We start from the raw sequence: 17,879 nt of genomic DNA on the forward strand, positions 1-17,879 counted from the left end.
CTGAATTTATTTTTGCGACTGCTTCTCCACTAAACAGCAATAACCTATCAAGCAAACACTGACAAACTTAAAACATTTTACTTGACTCCAAAGTTATATTCATATACAATAAAGCTGAGCAATCATTTTGTTTTAAACACATATTAGGCTTTCATGACCAGCATCTTGCCTGCACAGGACAAAATACTGCCTTCTAGTGCAGACTCCTCCTTTAACTTGTTGTGTTTTTTTTTGTTTGCTTGTTTTCTTTTAAATGCAGTAAAAAAGGAAAACTTCATGTTTTTGAACATCACAATAAACAATTGTTTTCTATTTTTGCTTTAGAGCTTCAGAAATTTTTCTTCAATTTCATAATTACTGGAGCTGTTGTAATTATCCTTCTGCAAAAATGGCATCATAAATTGGGCTGTAGCCATGAAAGCCTCAGTGCAAGCATAACCTAGAGGTAAGAAGCTGCTTTCAAAAGGGGTAGTATTACCCACACAGAAGCCCAGAAAATTAGGGGTTTTCTTGTTGCTGTTCTAAAATATTTCGTCCTCTTAGGGGGGATTTTGCTCTTTATCAGAGAACTATGCTCAACTCTTGTTAAAGCTGCATACCCTAAAGAAACATCCTGGTTACTGATGTCAGAATACTTAAATTGCAAGTATTTGTAACTACTAAAAAAGATGCAGGCCTGGAAAATATACTAAAACCCTACGCAAAGAGTATAAATTAAGTTTTTCACTAGGTGTTTGTTGAGACTGCTATTGTTACTGCAATCACAGAATTTGTTATCTTTATAGGCACACTAGTTTGAAGTAGCTATGACCCATTTTGTTTTAGTATTTCAAACATTTTGTATGTCAATTAAGGAAAGCTCTATGTTCTAAGAATGTTAGTGTGATCTCTCAAATAAAGACATAGCAAAACTGACAGATAAAGTTAAAGGAACATTACGTATGGTTTAGTAGTCTAATTTAGACAAATACCAGGACGGTATGTCTAAGTTACCTCCACAAAATGAAAGATCAAGAATGATTACATTGAGCGTTTAAGAAATACTTGCAAAATTCTAAATATGTCAGGGTAACCAAAGTTAATTTAAAAATTTAATTATCCATCTCATGAAGGACATTTCAACCTTTTTCTCGGCCTTCTCAGGTTCTTCGTTCAGAATCAATTATTAGTCACTTCAGTCCCCTGAATCCTAATAACCCAATTCCTCCTTGTACTTCCTCCGCCTCTCCTGCATCACGGGTCTGCCTTCCATTTAAAATGGCAGAAATATTTCAGATATCTTTTATAAACTCAAAATCACATTTGAATCTTTTTAAATTAGCATCTCAGGAAGTTCAATTCCTTCCCCAATGAATCACTAGATCCTTAATCCTCTAAATATATTCACCCTCTGCTGTTCAATTATAACTCATTTTCAGGCTTTCTGCAGAACTAACTCATGTCTCGCCTGCATTTTTTTTTCTCAAAAATTGTATGTAACAAACTACCTAACCAGTGCAACAGAAAATTTCATTAATGTATATACGTGCTTAAAATTCATTGTTGCATCTCTTGCTCACAACAATGACGTTTTTAAAGATATTTCAGGGTGTAGAACAGAAACATGTCTCTTTTCTCCCCCTTTTGAAGGACCAGGATCAACATTTTTATAAATGATTGCATTTAGCATCCTACAAAGTGTTAATCAGTGAAAGCTGATTTAATCAGGTAAGAGAAAAAGCAGTATTTTCTAAAGGGTTACTGCTATAGCTGACATAAAAGAACAAAGTCCTTATCCATGAGAAGGACACAGAAGACAGACAGAGGAGCTAGCAGAGCTGAAAATCTAATGGCTACAGTGCTTTTTTGATTTATCTATTAGTACTAAGTACTACTGGAGTTAGTGGAAAGAGAGGGTTTGACTTGGGTTAGGAGAGGGGCTAATATACACAGGGCAGGACATACCAACCTTTTCCAAGTGTGGAAACACGACCTATATTCCCAATTAAATCTAGGGAGAGAATTGTGAACATAACTTCCCCAATTTTGGCCCCTCTTATAGGGGTAATCCACCTTCTTAATGGGCAAGGGTGTCAAATGATATTTTAGATGAACCAACAAGAAAAAAAAAATCTTAGTGACAAGACAAAAAAAAATTCCACTGGAAGCAAGTAGTCCCAGACTGAAACCATAACTCTGAAACCCCCAGACTTCTTTCTTGAGACAGAAGGCACTTAAATAGATCCATTATTTTAATTTCCAGCCCTATGTCTGAATCGAGCAGCTGGTAGTTCACCCAATGCACGAGGGCACTCATCGCTGTTGGCCAGCAGGCATCCTCTATCCGCCTTTGTAACCATCCAGCCCAGTCATTTTTGATTGGTGTATCCACAAACTGATTATTAGTGCCACGTCCTTAAAAACTAAAGTATGTTTAATGTGGAGCAGCAAAGAGCTTTTTAAGAGACTATATAGTAATCCACTCCCCATGGCTACTGACGTCTTGATTGTATACCATCCAATAAATTCAAGGCAGTAGTTCTTATCCCAGCATTAAAAAAATACATATAATTTCCAAAATTTAGTAATGTCCATCAGCTCTTTTTGTCAATACCATCAGAAAGAATAATCCCAATAACTTGGAAATGATGTAGATCCAAAATGGAAACATCACAAGCTGCCTTCGGTCTTCTCCATCCAAGCGTTATTTCCATGGCTAAGTGTTGTTTGTAGAATCCAAGGGACTGTATCATTAAATTCTACTAGGAAATTTTTGGTGACAATCCAATTAACATATAAACTGCGTATAGTGAGAACTGAGAACTAGGCATCAAGCTTTCACAGAATTTTAGGTTCTAGTATTCCGAAGATACTCCATACAGAACTTCACCACATGTTGTAGTAAGATAACTCCATCTGGCAGTAGGGATACATCCGAATAAGGCCTTAATATTATCCAAGAAATGGAATCATTACTTCTAGAAAAGAGTAACTCCAATATCGATGCTGGCCAAAGGAAATCTTCCATCTTAAAACCACCTTATTTCAAGTGTAGATATCCAACCAGCTGCAGAAAACATCCTCTATGGATCCACAAGGTACCAGCCACTGGGATAGAAATCACTTCCGTTTCCAACCCAAAATAGGAAACATAGATAATTCCCAAAATTTTAAATCCATCTGGGGCCCCTTATATACGAGTTTGTGTTTCTCACCATATCAAATACAAAATACCTGCCTAGAGAAACCTTGGAACTTACCCATCAAGTCTCCGCTCATAACGTCCTTCCCGTGCATGAAGTGATGGTGGGGGGCCGTAAGTGGGCCCCCCCCCACCTCCTCTGAACCCAGAAACCTCTCTACTACGAGATGCTATGGAAACTGTATCATCCAATCCCCGAGCAGCACTGGGAATGGTTCCTGGTTCATTATAATCCGTCCGTAGGTCTCTATCTCCCATTTTGTTGACAGAGTTGTGTGCCTTCTGCGCACTTTTGATGTCCACAAAATCCACAAACGCTGCCACTCCGCCTTCCGACCCCCTCTTAGGGAGTATTTTGACACTTTCAACACGTCCATATCTGCAAGAAAAGAAAAGAAAAGGAAAACTATTAATGCAAGCAGAAAAAGACGGTATTTAATAACATTGCCTAGAGAAAAACCAACATCAGTTTCAAACCACTTGCCCTTCACGCATGGCAGGAAAACCAATCTCAAAACACGGCAGAGGCTGGAAGAAGCATTTCCAAAACGGGGGGAAAAAGCCAAGTGCCCTTTCCAGAATAATTTCAAACCCCCTCTCTTTTGGCTAGCATACCACGAGATCTCCCCTTCTATAATAACAGAGCAACAGCAGCTGAAGAAATAGAAAGGTGTTCGCAATTAGAGCAGCCCTTCTGATTTTTAATCTGACGAGCAAGACATAATTAACACAAAACCGTGTCACAACAAGTAAAAATAAAGACATCCCGACAATCTTCTTGAGAAAAAAATGACCTTGACACAGCAACTCCACCGCCCTGCTCTGCACGTAACCCATCCCGCGCGAAAACGACAGCCTTTGCTCCTGCAGGTTCCTGGCCCCAGCCTCCTGGGCTCGAAGCACCCCGCAGGACATGCATGCAGCACGGTGCTGCTCCAGCCCCACACCACGTTCCCCGCCGCCGGCCCAGCCCCATGCGGGACGTTGCAGGAGGTGGCAGAGCGCACCACCGGCCCTGAGTGCACACCGCGGGGTTTCTGCAATGCAGGCACTGCCCAGCCAGCAGCTGCCCAGGAGAAAAAAGGCACCACCTTTGTGCACGTGAGAAAACATGATGTCAAAATGTCTCCAAATACTGGCGTCGACTCATAGCAGAGAGGATTAAATGGAAAGGGGGAACAGGGCAGCATTTTAAAAGAGCTTGGAACCACACGTCACGTTTTGGTCATTCTCTCAGCCACGCTTAGCCAAGCAGGTAAGGGCTTGTGACTTCACAAGTTAATCCATGACAAAAAGAGGCAAAAAATGTATTTTGGAATGCACTGGCAAACTGGAAAGGGATACACAAATGAAAAAATAATGAAGAAATATTTGTAAACTGTGTAAAGAACTATTGCAAAATTTTTTGTGTTCCCAAAGGCAGCACAATGCCAAACAGATGTAAACAGATCTTAAACAAGAAAAGCTGTTTTCAGCTACAGATGCATGAAAAAAACTAATACAATCGCCCGTCTGAAGAGCAAATGCTGTCAGAACCCGCATCTGACTCCAGTTTATGCACGGCTTTCCATATACCTTCAAACTTTGTCATTGTTATTGGATGACTAATTCTTAAATACGATTTGAAAACCTGCCTCCTCATTCCAGTCTGACCTACTCTACTTCATATGTGATCTGGATTGGATTTAGGCTTCATTCTTCTCTATTTTCTACTCCACCAAATACGGCACACTGCTTGTTAAGGGATGTATGTGCAAACAAGAGCATCGTTCAAGCCAGTCTAAAAGCTCCTTGTTAGATGCAAAAAGGCAGGGGCGCGCATGGGACGCACTCGTGGCTGTGCGCTGCCCAGAGCAGAGCTTGCAGCCCTTGTACTCATGGGTCCAGCGCAGTAATGTTAATTCTCAGAGGAGCTTTCTAACCTCTGATACCAAAGTGAGGCACTGGTCATTTTTTATTATAACAAAAAACAGCAAGGAACAAATATGGTCCTGCAGGAAAGGTTCTTCTCTGAGTCTGCACCATTCTGAGGCTGGGTGAGGTTATCAAATCTTACCTTGAGGGCAAGATTTAGAAAGACCAGGAAAGTAGAGGACGTGGTTCCTAAAATTTGTGCGAGGAAAAAAAAAAAAATGGGCCTGACTGGATGTAGCACGTGTAAAGAAAGAAGCAACAGGAAAGGAAGAAGGGGGAAGGAAAACAGGAAGAGCCGATTTGAAAAAAAATTAAACTGATTGCCACGACCAAATGAGACAAAAATACGAAAAATAATGAGGTATGTTAGCATCACCTAAGCCCCTTTATCATGCATTTCAGTGCAGTTCTCTACAAACAAAAGAAAAGCTGTTGCAACAGGACAGTGCTAACTTTGATTTCCTTTGAGTTTTTCTTCTAAATGCTGCAGTTACAGAGCTGACCGGTTTGAACATGTACCTTCCTTTTGCTCACTGTTTACACATTTGGTTTCTGGCAATGTGAGTCCATACTTTGTCTACAATCTTCCGTTTAAAAAAAAAAAAACTTAAATGTATTAACACTCCTCAAAAAAACTGAAATCCTAATTGACCTTTCTGACTGCAATCACCAGAGCCTAGTTAATATGAAGTGCTGCCTGCCAGTTACATCAGAAATGAGCTCTCTGACTGTTCCCACTCACTATCCTGATAATTCTTTTATTCCCTAATTTTGAAATCACGGCACGTACGTGTTATTATAACATACACACAGACAAACCTCACCTATTTTCTTTTGCTGCAGAAGATCCAGAAATGTGTTAAAACATTCAAATATTCAAACTAATGCTGCCCAGGAAGTGCAGAAAAGACAGAATGTCAATGTTCCCCCTCTACCAGCAAAATCACCCGTCAAACGCACACCTCTTGCAGGCAGAGCTCAAATTTTATATTGGGAGAAGCGTACTTCGGTTGCCAGCTATTTCAAGAATTAAAAAAAAAAAAAAAAACTGCTGTGAATTGTGGGACAATGTATTTTTCTTCCCTAAACCAGAAATGGGTGGGGGAGGCTACTCCTGTATTCCCCTGCAGCCACAGCCCTAAATCACCCCGCTCGGGGCGGGTGCGTTAATCCAGCTCCACAAATATACGCCATGCTCTGGTGTCCTGCACCGTGCCCTTGCTGAGCCCCGGGGATAATCTGTGACAATCGTCTTTGCTGCAAGCCAGGGAGCCAGGAGGGGGGAGGAGAAAGGGAGCATAAGCAGATGGGGGGACAAGAGAAAAGCGAGACGCAGCGAGCCCTAAGCATGCGAGGCCGGCCGCCGACGGGGAAGGTCCGCGTCCTCCTTGCCCGGCGAGGTCAGTGCCCGGGGACCACACGCATCCTTCGGTGCCGCGCCACTGGGACAAGGACCGCATCGCTCCGCATCCAATCCCCGGGGGAGAGGAGGGGAGATCTGCAGTGCCGCATCACGAGACGGGTTACTGCAGCAGAACAACACATGGCAAGAGAATGATGCTCTCGGGAGGGCTGGGGGAGGCGAGGCGGCAGCAGACGGCGAGCAGAGGCAAGATGGAGGCGAAGGCGCTGCGAGGAGCAGCCGACTGCGCGACGCAACCTTTGTCCGGGTCCCAAGGGCTGGGAAGAGGGGACAAAGGAGGACCGGAGGCATCGCCACGACCTTTGGTAACGTTCGCAGAGCGGCTCCTCTAAAGCCGCACCGCCCATCCCTGCACCTATGCGTCAGCCCCGTCCGAGCTGCATTTCACAATCGCTGGCAGACCCAGCAGAAAACAAAGAGGCGTTCGCTGAGCTCTGAATCCACGGACCCTAATGAAAGCAAGGCTTTTAATGCCTCTCCGCCTGGGGAACTCATGACGATTAATCATTAGCTCCGAGCCCGTCCCGTATCGTAGCGAAGCAGGCTGGGGCCGTGTTTTCAGAGGGGTTTATAGTTCAACCAGAACCACAGCCGACACACCAGGGCTGTTATGTCAGCGAGCCCCTCTACCAGCACACGATTGTAACACCGCACGATATACAGAAATCTGGTGGCCCTTTCAGAAAAAAAAAGTTGCTAGCTAATCACTGCTTGAACAAAGCTACGCTAATCCAGCTTTTCAGACAAAGAAAAGGAATTCGTCATTTAACCATTATCGGTTTATTCACTGTAGATCAAAGCACCTCTATAAACAAGCAGCCGAAATGTCTATGGGCTCTTGGCACGGCCGCTCGGCGTGCTCCTGGCGCTCCAGCCTCCTCCCGTACCGGCAGACAACGCGGCGGCTGGGGAACGCCACACACCAACGGTGCTGGCCCGGGCTGTGCCGGCTCCCCGGGCACCATCTCGCCACCGGCCGCAGCCCTGCTCTCCTCACTGCGTGCGGCAGGCGTCTTCCCGGGCATGAGCAGCCTCTGCCCTCCTCGAGCAAAGGCGTTTCGAACAAAGGGTGGATGACAAGAAAGCCAAATATTCAGTAAGCCAGTATTACCATTTAGCTGAGTGGTTTTATAAAGCGGTTAAGCTCCTTAAAGATGGCATACACATGGTAGGAAAAGGTAGCTTGGAATCAGAGGGGCGATCACTTTTTTATTTTAAACTGCTTTCCTTGATTCCCACTTCAATTCGGATCACCTCCTCATTTCTCATGCTGACTCCCCCCAAGCTTGCAAAACCCTTCATACCCACCCATTTTCAGCACTGCAGAATTCTGCAGGTCAGCCTACAAAAACATGTTGTTGAGAAGTTGGCACGATGCTACGCCAAATACTCCTGCATGCGAGACGCATCGCAAGATCAAAAATAACACAGGTTTCTTGTGCTCATTTCTGCACCACTCATTAGGGGCACGATTTGAGAAGACACACACCGCTGTGAGGGGACGTCTGGGTATTCTGGATCCACTTGGGTTCACTTCGACTACAGCCAGCTATCTTTAGCCATCGGGAGCGCACGGGCAGCTTTTTACGCGCTGGGTTATGCTATGGCGCAGGCAAGTCACGGCCTGCAGTATACAGTAAAACGCGCACACAGCGTGAAGCTTCCCCCCGCCAATCGCGTTCCTCTGCCTCTGCTGTTATTTCATAACAAAACGATGTGACCTGAAGTAATACTTAGCCAGATGTCTGCCTCGCTTCTCCTTATTTGTAACGCCAGGCCAGCCCGCGTGCTCCCAGCGCTGCACTTGCTCCCATGGCGGGGCAGCGCTGGCACTGAGGCTGCCGGTAACCGGCTCCAGAGGGATCCTGCCACCAGGCCACCTCCGTGAGCGTCCCTTCTGGGCTCTCCTGCTGGCATGGATCACCGTTCCTCGGCCCACCACCAGCTCTTTTTAGGAAACACTGCTCAGAGCCAAACCCAAGGGCCACCAGCTTGGCCGTGGCCCTCGCTGCCACGCCACTGACGGCGCAGACCATGGAGAGGGAAGACAACAGGCCTAAGAAACGATGTGCCACCATATTCTGTGCTTCATGTTCATTATAGCCACGTACTTTTCTTGCCATGGAAAATATTTACGTGCTTTTAAGTGGCACAAGCCTTTGGAATTGCATTCTGCTTCCAGTCATGCCTTCAGCAGAGGACCAGGATATCTTTGGTCAAATATCATCACATGTCTAGCACGGAAGGAAGACTTGAGAGCTTACAGATACAGAACAGAGGAATCTAAACAAAAGGTACTCAGACCACGCGCGGACTGCATTATTGGGTTTGGGTCCTTTCATGAAAACAGCAACCGATCAATAGCAGAAAGCAAACCCAGAGGCAGGCCATAAATAAGTGCATGCGCAGGGCTGGGACAAAAATAATGCACGCTAATGGAAACGTAATCTCAACAGAGAACGGGCTGAACTCCGCAGTCCTGGAAAACTACTTAAAACGAACAGCATGCGGGGAACCGTCACCTGATGAGCCACAATTGCTCGTCTTTGTAAGCCTGTCACTCAAACCTGGAGAATTTGTCAAACAGTATCGCGAACGCTTAATGACGACCATGGAAACGTACACACGGCCGCCGGCCTTCGCTAGCAGCTGCTTTGCAGGCAGACCTTGCTGCAGGACTCACTGCGACCAGCTGGACGCGACTGCCCAGGACCAAGGGCGCCTGACCACGCTCCGCACGGAGCACCTCAGAAATCCCTCACGTCAACCCATCTTTGAAACCGAACAACTGGCTCTTCAGGCTTGCGGTGTAAATACTGTGACATTCCAGAGTATTTACCTAATGTGCCCATGCACACGCCCCTTTAAAGAACCCGACAGCACCACCGTGGAACCCTCCTCCGAGCGCCCCATCTTCCCCGTTTTCTAAGAACAGGGTTCTCAGGGGAAGCACGCAGGGACAAAACCAACCAGGACGAGGGTAGCGGCACAAAGCTGCCAGCAACGTATGGAGCACTTCCAGCAGCCTCCAGAGATTCAACGTATGGCACGGACGCTCCTTATCTCCAGCTGCTATGTCACGTTAAAGATGGCTAAAAATAAAGCAAATTCAATGCCTTTACTTCTACCTTTCTCTGCACAAAATGACTGTTTCTACAACGATAAGCCATCACAAGAGGCTGGGGTAGCGTTCTGGATGATCAAGAGTAGGAGAGCTTGTCAGTGAGTGGTGAATCCACATGATGTAAGGTTTTGAAAACCTTTACCTTCACAAAACCACGCAAAATAAAAGCTCTCCGTATCACAAGGAGTGCTGGTTTTCAAACCGTACGGCGAACAGACCTTGTGGCAGCAGTGATTCAGAAACACGCCCTAATTACCAAGCTCCCATGCTTTTCTAGATTGCAATCTTAGATGCTTTAAAACTTGTTTAGAGTGATCTTTATTGGCTCTGAGACCTTTCCGGGGCAGGGGGGGCGGGGAATCAAGTTCTGCAGGGCATTCTTGCTAGCTCTCTAGCAATAAAGATTTTTAAACAGTTCTCAAAGTTCAGGAGCACAAACCATCAACCAGGTTACGGCGCTAAGGCAAACTGCTGACATGACAGGGCTGAACCCTTAACGCGCCGACCCTAACTCCCCTCAGCCCGAAATACTAGCTGAGCCCAGGCCTATCCTGAATTTTCCTGCTCACTTTAGCCTAACAGCATTTTATGGGAAATCTCCCAGCTCTGACTACAAACAGGGGTTTTGTTAATGAGATACAGCACATGTTTCTGCCACGCACTGAGAACAGCGAGGGCTTTGTCTATTCTCGTAATCCCTCCATAAGAGATGACAAAGTAGGAAATTAAAAAGCTAGCATAGGCACATTCACTGATACTTCTGATACCTGTTATTTAAGAGCAACACGCTCGGCATATCAGATAGTCTGGTAGATAACTCCATGCTGAAATAAGCGCTCGCCTCTTGCTTACAGCTCAGCTGAATGCTCCATTTTAGGATCCAAAGTAAAAGTCAATCCTAATTACGGCATTTTATTTACATCTTCACAGCAAAGTCACCATCTGGATACCGCCGAGGTGTTAATACGCCGCGTTCTGGGCACCGGGATCACCTGAAGCAAGCTGGGAAAAGCCCTCGACCCACGCTCAGCGGGTCACGCAGCACCTCGCCGCAGCCAGCAGCTCCTGCAACGCCAGCCTCGCGGTCGAAAGGCAAACCCTGACCGTCCTGCAGCGAGGGGCTGAGTGCTGAACAGTGTGGGCTAAAGCTCCGTCAGCACAGCCGCCTTGGCCATCCCAGCAAACGGACAGAAGCTCCGTCAGTAAGGAACTTGTACCAGCAGCCACTTCTGCACAATCGAGAAGTACACAAGCACCCATAGCAGGGCTTACCGGTAATACACATTTTCGTATTATTAAAAAAAAAGAAAATCAAAGCAGCTTTGTGTGCAGTAATAATGAAGACTCATTTCTTATGGATGCATGTCTTGAGGTCAAATTCCCTGGCGTCCAATAAATGCCAGTTCCCGCTGCAGCTTTTCCCACGGTTAGGAACACCTCTCTCCCATGTGGATTCTTTAATGTCTAATAAGGGTTGTACGCACGCTGCAGCTTTTCTCTCCATGGGGCCGCTAATCAGGTCTCCCTCCTCTATTAAAACCGCTTGTTTTCATGAAACGCGCAGGAACATTGCATCTCTGAGACTGCAAGCACCTCCTCTGCCCTCCAGTTTAGCTGAAACTGGCTAACGGGTTCTACAGTGATTAGGGAAGATACGCATGCAGGGCAAGATCACATCAGTCTTGCTCTCTTAGCAGATCAGAATATGTAAGAATTAGACTGTTCTTGAACAGTAAAACCACTCCCAGAAGCCTGAAGAGGTTACAGAAATTTGTAGGAGCCCTGCAAGGCAGAGAACACGCTCAACTGCACTCTATCAAGGACGATGCACCGCAATTCTTTCTCCTCCAACCTACACAGATGCATGGCACCATGTTACTACACACTAGATGCACTGCCACCAAATTCCATCTCCAGGGCATCTCTCCTTCCAGCCTAAAGCACAATCGGCAGATTTTCTTCAAAAATACTGGTGGTGACATTAAATGCTTTCTGAAAAGGAATTGCTCAAGCCTTTTCGTTTGACTGAATGCTTTTAGGATTTGGTCGGATTCGATTTTAAGAACGTACTTGCATTGCAACTGTAGGGGCATCTCCTGCTCAATCAGGTTTTTCATTCTTACATGAAAGGGTAAATCCCCATCTCAGTTTTGCTCCTCCAAGCCCTGCTTTGCATGTATTCAGCAGCAGATGGAGGAAAATGCAGAGTCATAACATTATGGTCTCCCTGCCATGCTGTAAAGTACTTTAAATACGTACCATCTTAAGGCTTTACGAGTCTCCGTGATCACCGGTTCATACTTCTCTAGTGAAACAAACTTTATAACCTGTCTTCCTACAAGGTTTTGTAGGTTTTCCAAGAAACTGTATTCCCGAAGAACATAAAAATAAAGTGGATTTGTCTGCCCTCACTGAGACCATCCCAAGCACTGGGATCGCTCCTCCCCGTGAACCACCACCGTCTGAATGAGCAACCAGCCTCAACAACTTGAAATTCATTCCTCACGGAAAGCAGCCATGGATCCACAGCCCCAGAGACATGTCCAAGTCCCCGACCCCAGCAGCTCACCCACTCCAGGCAGGTCACTCTCTTGAAACCAGGGGGGGAATTGTGCCAGGACCCGCACACTGACGGCGCTCCTCCTGCCCTCCCTGCCCTAACGCAGCCAGCTATGGCAGCGTAACCGCCATGAGAGCGCCTTCCTGACGCTGTTCTGCTGATCTGCTTCACCCCCAGACGCCCACTGTCAGAAATCACTCTGACATGAGCTAGGAACGGGCACCCCAGCTGTGGGACCAAAGTCTCCGAGCAATAGGGAGGAAGAGACACTTCCTGAGCTCTGCCAGATCCCGCACATCTCGACGTACCCTCAGCCACATATACAATCTGTGTCAACGTTGAAACCACATTTATTTTTTAAACATAGCAAAGCTTTTCTGCTACCAATACATCGAACCAGTTGTTTGAGAATTCAGGAGAAGACCAAGGGTTCATTTCAGCTTTGACTACAAGGAGGTCGCTGTGCACATCGTTAGCCACCTAGACGCGTACTGAGATGGCTTTCCAAGAGCTGCATCTCACACATACAAGCACGAATTCCTGAAATTAAATCAGATTTGATTCCGTATACAAGGGAGATAGTTATCCATTATGAGCTTTTATTCTCCTCACAGTCAGGATGTGAATGAGGCCGGAAGACTTTTTCCTCCAGCGATGACTACTTTAAACATCCAACTTGGCAATTTATCTTTCTTATTTTGCCCTACTGACTGTTCCGGGTCACCCACAGCTGCCACAGAGCGCCTGAAGAGGGAACGCTGAAATAAGCCTCTATGTGCTTTTTGGCAGCTGCCCCCGCCGGCGGGGACAGGAGGCACTCACGCCAGCAGCACAATCAGACGGACCCCAGCTTGGCGCTCCATGCTGCGCGTGGGGACAGCCGCGACAGGGACATCAAGTTATTCATAACGAGTCCCACGGACAGAGGACATCAGCAGCTCAGGTTTCTACCTTGAAGAAAACTGATTCGCCGCTCATTAAAGAAGTTACAGCCTGGCAGTACTCTTTTCATTGAGCTAAAAGATTACTTCAAAATCAGCTGTGATTGCGTACCCGGTCACCACTGTGACAAAAGCTTGGTGTGAATCCAGCTCTAGCTTCCTACCACATCAGAGGGTAACAGAAGACATGTAAGGTCTTGTATTTGGATAGGAGGGCATCCAAGAGGAAGACACAAACAAGTCACCATTGCCTCCATCTGCAGAGAGCGCTGGCGCGGATCATCTATCCACGCTGCTCCCAGGGATGTTCGGATTTATCTCACTTTTCAGCATGAGACCAGAGCATGTTCAGCACACTTTCATTAGATTTGGCCATGCACACCACAGATCTAAGTGTACTAAAAGAAAGTGCTTTCAATTTTAAATTGCTGAGCCTAATTAAAAAGGGGAAGAGAAAGGAAGCAAAAAAGCTCCCTTTTGTTCTTAAAAAGCGTCTGGGTTTTTTAAACAGAGACTGGTCATTGAGATAGGCTGCCGCTTGTCTCCCATGATTAGTTTCTCTGAGCGGAAAATTGATGTTCCTTTCGCATCCCAATTCTGCTGCATTCTCACCCAAGTCACCATGAATATTTGGACCTCAGACAACGCATGAATATACAAAATAGCGTACGGAGCCAGCCGCATGCAATGCTACAGGGTACACTTCCAAAAAATCCGCCTTGAGAAGTATGTTGTTTCAAATGAATTCAGAGACACTGCCTTCATAGTCAATCTACCCCATTAACAGATCAGATTGCAGCAGTCCCTGGAATATATTGTGGTATATTTATGAAAAGTCTGTAACTGTTTATTCTTTTATTAAGGGATGTTATCTTCACACTACAGGATTTTACAGATTGCATGCGACGATTACACAGTGTTAGTAGGTTAAACAATAACTATGGAAATGCAGAAACCAAAGCAGTCACTGTGTTTTATTCATTACACAGAAGTCATCATCACATCTTAAAACATTACTGCAGACGAGCATTAGAGACGGGTTTTCGGACCCGAGGAGACCGGAGCTGACATGACCCAGCCACAAAGGGAGCTCTCCAGGCAGGCAGAAAGGCGAAGGCTCTGGCGTTGCCCCTGCACGTACCCTCATCAGGTCCGAGCCAGTGACTTGCTAGCTCGGCAGCAAAAAAGCAGCTTTTGTCTGATTTTCATTAACTGTTCAAATCATCTTCAGAACACTACAGAGACTTACAGAGAAGGTAAGCCACGAGGCTGGTTGTACACTGTGAATTTCCATCTTCAGGCTCATATTCCTCCCACGAGATTCCTAAATTGGCATGCCGAAGACGCAGCTAAACTCAAAATCTTATTATGGAGAGTAATCATATTTTCTAGTTTATTCCTTAGTTCATTGTTTAAGAATGTTTGCCTTTCCAGTCTTTGGTTTCAGGGCGTTCGCAGACCTCAGCGAGTTCACAGAGCTTAATAAAAAACACGTACGCTGTATCTTGCAAGTGCTTATTTTTGGTAGCCACCAAAACCAGACCTTACCCACCCCACAAGCAACTTAACTGCTTACACCCCCGTCACCAGCGCCTCCCGGAGTGCCAGCTGAAGCAACCTGACAGCAGCCAGGAAGGGCAACCCTCACCTTCACCCCCTCCCCACCATCCCCAAACGCCACCAGAACACCTTGCTTTGGCAGTCATTGCTCCTCAGGTGCATCTTCATGTGCAGAACGCGTCTCCTCCTCCTGCTCACAAGCTGACGACAGCGTGAAGCCACCAGAGCAGCCAGTCAGTCTGCAGTCGCAGCACATCGGCACAGGAAAACAAAGCTCCAGGTTCATCCTGACTCACTAACGTGCCCAAGGACTGCAGCCTGCCCTCCGCTCATTTGGATATTTGCTTCCTTTTTTATGAAATGCTAGCTGGCGCTTCTTGGCCCTCAGCGAAGACAAGGACCTAATTTTGGACACACCTTAAGACTGCAATAAGGTCATCTGCCGGAGAACTTGGCATGACTTTCTGTCCTATGAAAAGCATTGGGGGAAAAAAAAAAAAACAGTCAACAAGACTATCAAAAACAGCTTTAGGCCTTTCCTAGTCCCCTGTTTTAAGTTGATGAATGGGTTTAATATCCGCGTACGCCTCACAAGGGCTGTTACGTTCTCTGTGCACCAGTCTGCTTTCTCTCTTCACACGAGGGGTTCCACAGGGAGCCAAACGCTTCCAGCGACCCAGATTCGGCCACGGCAACCCTCAAGCTCCAACAAGCATCTCCTGTGCACATCGAGCAGCCTCACGTAGCTTTCACACAACTGAGTTAGGCATTCAGCAATCCACCAGAAAGGGCATCAGGATTATTTATTGTCGTACCAATGGAATTTAGAGTAAGCACAAGAAATACCAAAAGCCAACGTAACTTCAGAGCAGCCTTTCAGACAGAACAGGACCAGGACATGCAACCAGGACCCTCTGAAGAACTCTCAGGCAACAAGCAATGCTGGAAAGGCTCACCAGAGGACAGAATTTTGTAACCAAGTGACATCCACTTATCTTTCTAACACAGCTCAGCGTTTAAAAACACTTAATAGAAGCTTAGTCCAAATCTGTGCTCTGTACAGCTAGCTCTTCATTAAGTTTCTTTGAAGTAATTATATAGGCATCTCCCTGGCAAGCGTGGCGTCACCAAGCTGCCACCTCAAGTGCACGCAAAGAGCAAGATGCGGAGCAGCCAGTGGACTCGTGGACCCCGAAGTGCCGAGGAGCCGTCCTCCGCACAGCTCGGCTGTGGGGAAGCAGCAGGCAGCTGCTCAGGGTGTTTCTCCATCGGGGCCAGGGGCAGCAGCACCACCGGAGGTGTAGTGGAAAACAGGGGCACCACCAGCATCCGTGCTCCTTTAGCCCCTCGACTGAAAAGCCTTCGCGCGGTGCGAGGCAGGCTTTCGCTAAGGAGCCGGACCGAGATTCAGGAAGGCAGTACACACCTCGTGCCTTCCATGTCTGTCTTTCCCATCTGATTCTGGGCAATTAGCTTAATCCCCGTGCCTTAATCCCCCAACCAAATGCCTTCCCACGATCTTCCTGCATTTTGTGTTCTGCAAAACTAAGATCACCTTACTGGAGATGTTTGTAAAACGCAGCATAACCAAGTGCCGACATTGCCTGATATTCCAGACACTGCCTCAACAAAGCACAGGCATAAATTTTACCTTCCCCTTCCTTTCAAAGGCTAGCGCCTGCGCTGTGAAAACACCATCACCTAAAAGTGGTAAGAACAGAGGGGAAAAAAGCAGAAATAGTTCATTCCGCATCCATATTCCTGCCTCTTCCTCAGATAAACCTAACATCTGGTTAGGGACCTCTATATGCAAAGCTGATTTAGTGTAACTACCCATGTGTTTGCATCTTAAGTGATATCCAAGAACCACTACTAGATTATAAGCAATAAAAGCTCGGGAACATATTTGAGAATTTTACTAGAAAAACTGCAGCGCTCCCACATCCGACTCAAGCCTGTTCCTGTGGAAAGGCACTGAAAGACCTGCTGGTGTCTTAGGTGGGGAAGGCTGGAGAAACGGTGCTGTCCTAAATAAACAGCTCCGACACTGAACAGCCATGGGGGGTTTTCTTCCCGGGGCCCCAAGCCAGTCCCCCGGTGGCAGTCCTACTGCTCTGCCCCACGTGAGCTGGGAAGCAGTCGACCAGCATCCCGCTGCGCCACCTTCGCCCTCCGCGGCAATGCATGGAGCAGAGAGCAGGGAGGCTTCATGTACCCAGGCTCCCAACCACCAGACACAACGTTTATCTTGCAAGCTGACCGAATGGTGTTTGGAAGTTACTGAAAACAAACACGTGCTCTCGATTACGCCCATGCACTGCAGAGCAACTCCAAAGAGCAGTGGTGTTGCAAACGCAAACCGCTTCTCCAGAGGGTATCCTACACCCCTCGGACCAGGAGTGGGAGCAGCATGACGCCGGACAAAGCTCGCTGCTTTTCCAACAGGCTTAAAGAAACGTTACAATACTTGTCTCCTCCAAGGCTGCTCTGATCTGCAACGTATTCACAGCGACTTTAAAGGAGCGCGTTTGTTCCCCAAAACCCAGGGTTTCTCCTGGGCTTGGTTGCCCCTCTGAACATCTTAATTCTCCCACAGAATACGAGATGGCATACCAAAGTCACATGGCTCGCAATTAAGGAGGCTTTTACTCCTCTTGCCCTTTAAAACACCATTAAAGGGACAAAGCCGTGTTCTTTCAGATTAACCAGGAGAAAACACAGGGAAAAAAAAATATGGAAGGCCAACACTTGCGCTGGGGACAACTGTTACTATATTTAGTTGCCTTGTTCCGCAAGCTGCCGAGCATCTGTTCCAGTGATGGTGAATGACTTTTTTTCCTGCTAGTCAAGACAGCGTTAATTAGGTGAACCCAGAATGATTGCTACCACTGCTTCCTCGCGCGCCCAGCTCTGCCCCGACACCCTACCAGGGGCTCAGTCTTTGCTCCATCTTAACTGCGGACCCCAGCTCCTGGCCCCCATTGCTTTCATATTCAGGAATGCCTGAGTAACTCACCGAAAGAAAATACAGCACAGCACGTTAGAAAGAAGTTTTTCAAAGGGGAGTAGCTGCCTAGGAGAACAAAACAAAAGCCCAGAGTGATTTCAGTTTTTTACAATACGCACAAAATCACTCTCTTGCTATCCCTTTTAGTATGGAGACAATATATTAAAAG

At 46.6% G+C, this 17,879-nt stretch overlaps 1 protein-coding gene across 4 annotated transcripts in view; it reads right to left on the bottom strand.

The window, feature by feature from the left end:
• SPEN (spen family transcriptional repressor) overlaps positions 1-17,879 on the bottom strand; it is a 66,089-nt gene that overhangs the window by 45,244 nt on the left and 2,966 nt on the right. For 3 of the 4 annotated variants that reach the window (XM_040533752.1, XM_040533754.1, XM_040533751.1), the window contains exon 2: positions 3,240-3,560. In XM_040533752.1, coding sequence (XP_040389686.1) covers positions 3,240-3,560 — 321 coding nt within the window. The other variant, XM_040533753.1, reaches the window with a different exon arrangement.

The sequence above is a fragment of the Cygnus olor genome, chromosome 21 (assembly GCF_009769625.2).
Source record: "Cygnus olor isolate bCygOlo1 chromosome 21, bCygOlo1.pri.v2, whole genome shotgun sequence".
Taxonomy (NCBI): Eukaryota; Metazoa; Chordata; class Aves; order Anseriformes; family Anatidae; genus Cygnus; species Cygnus olor.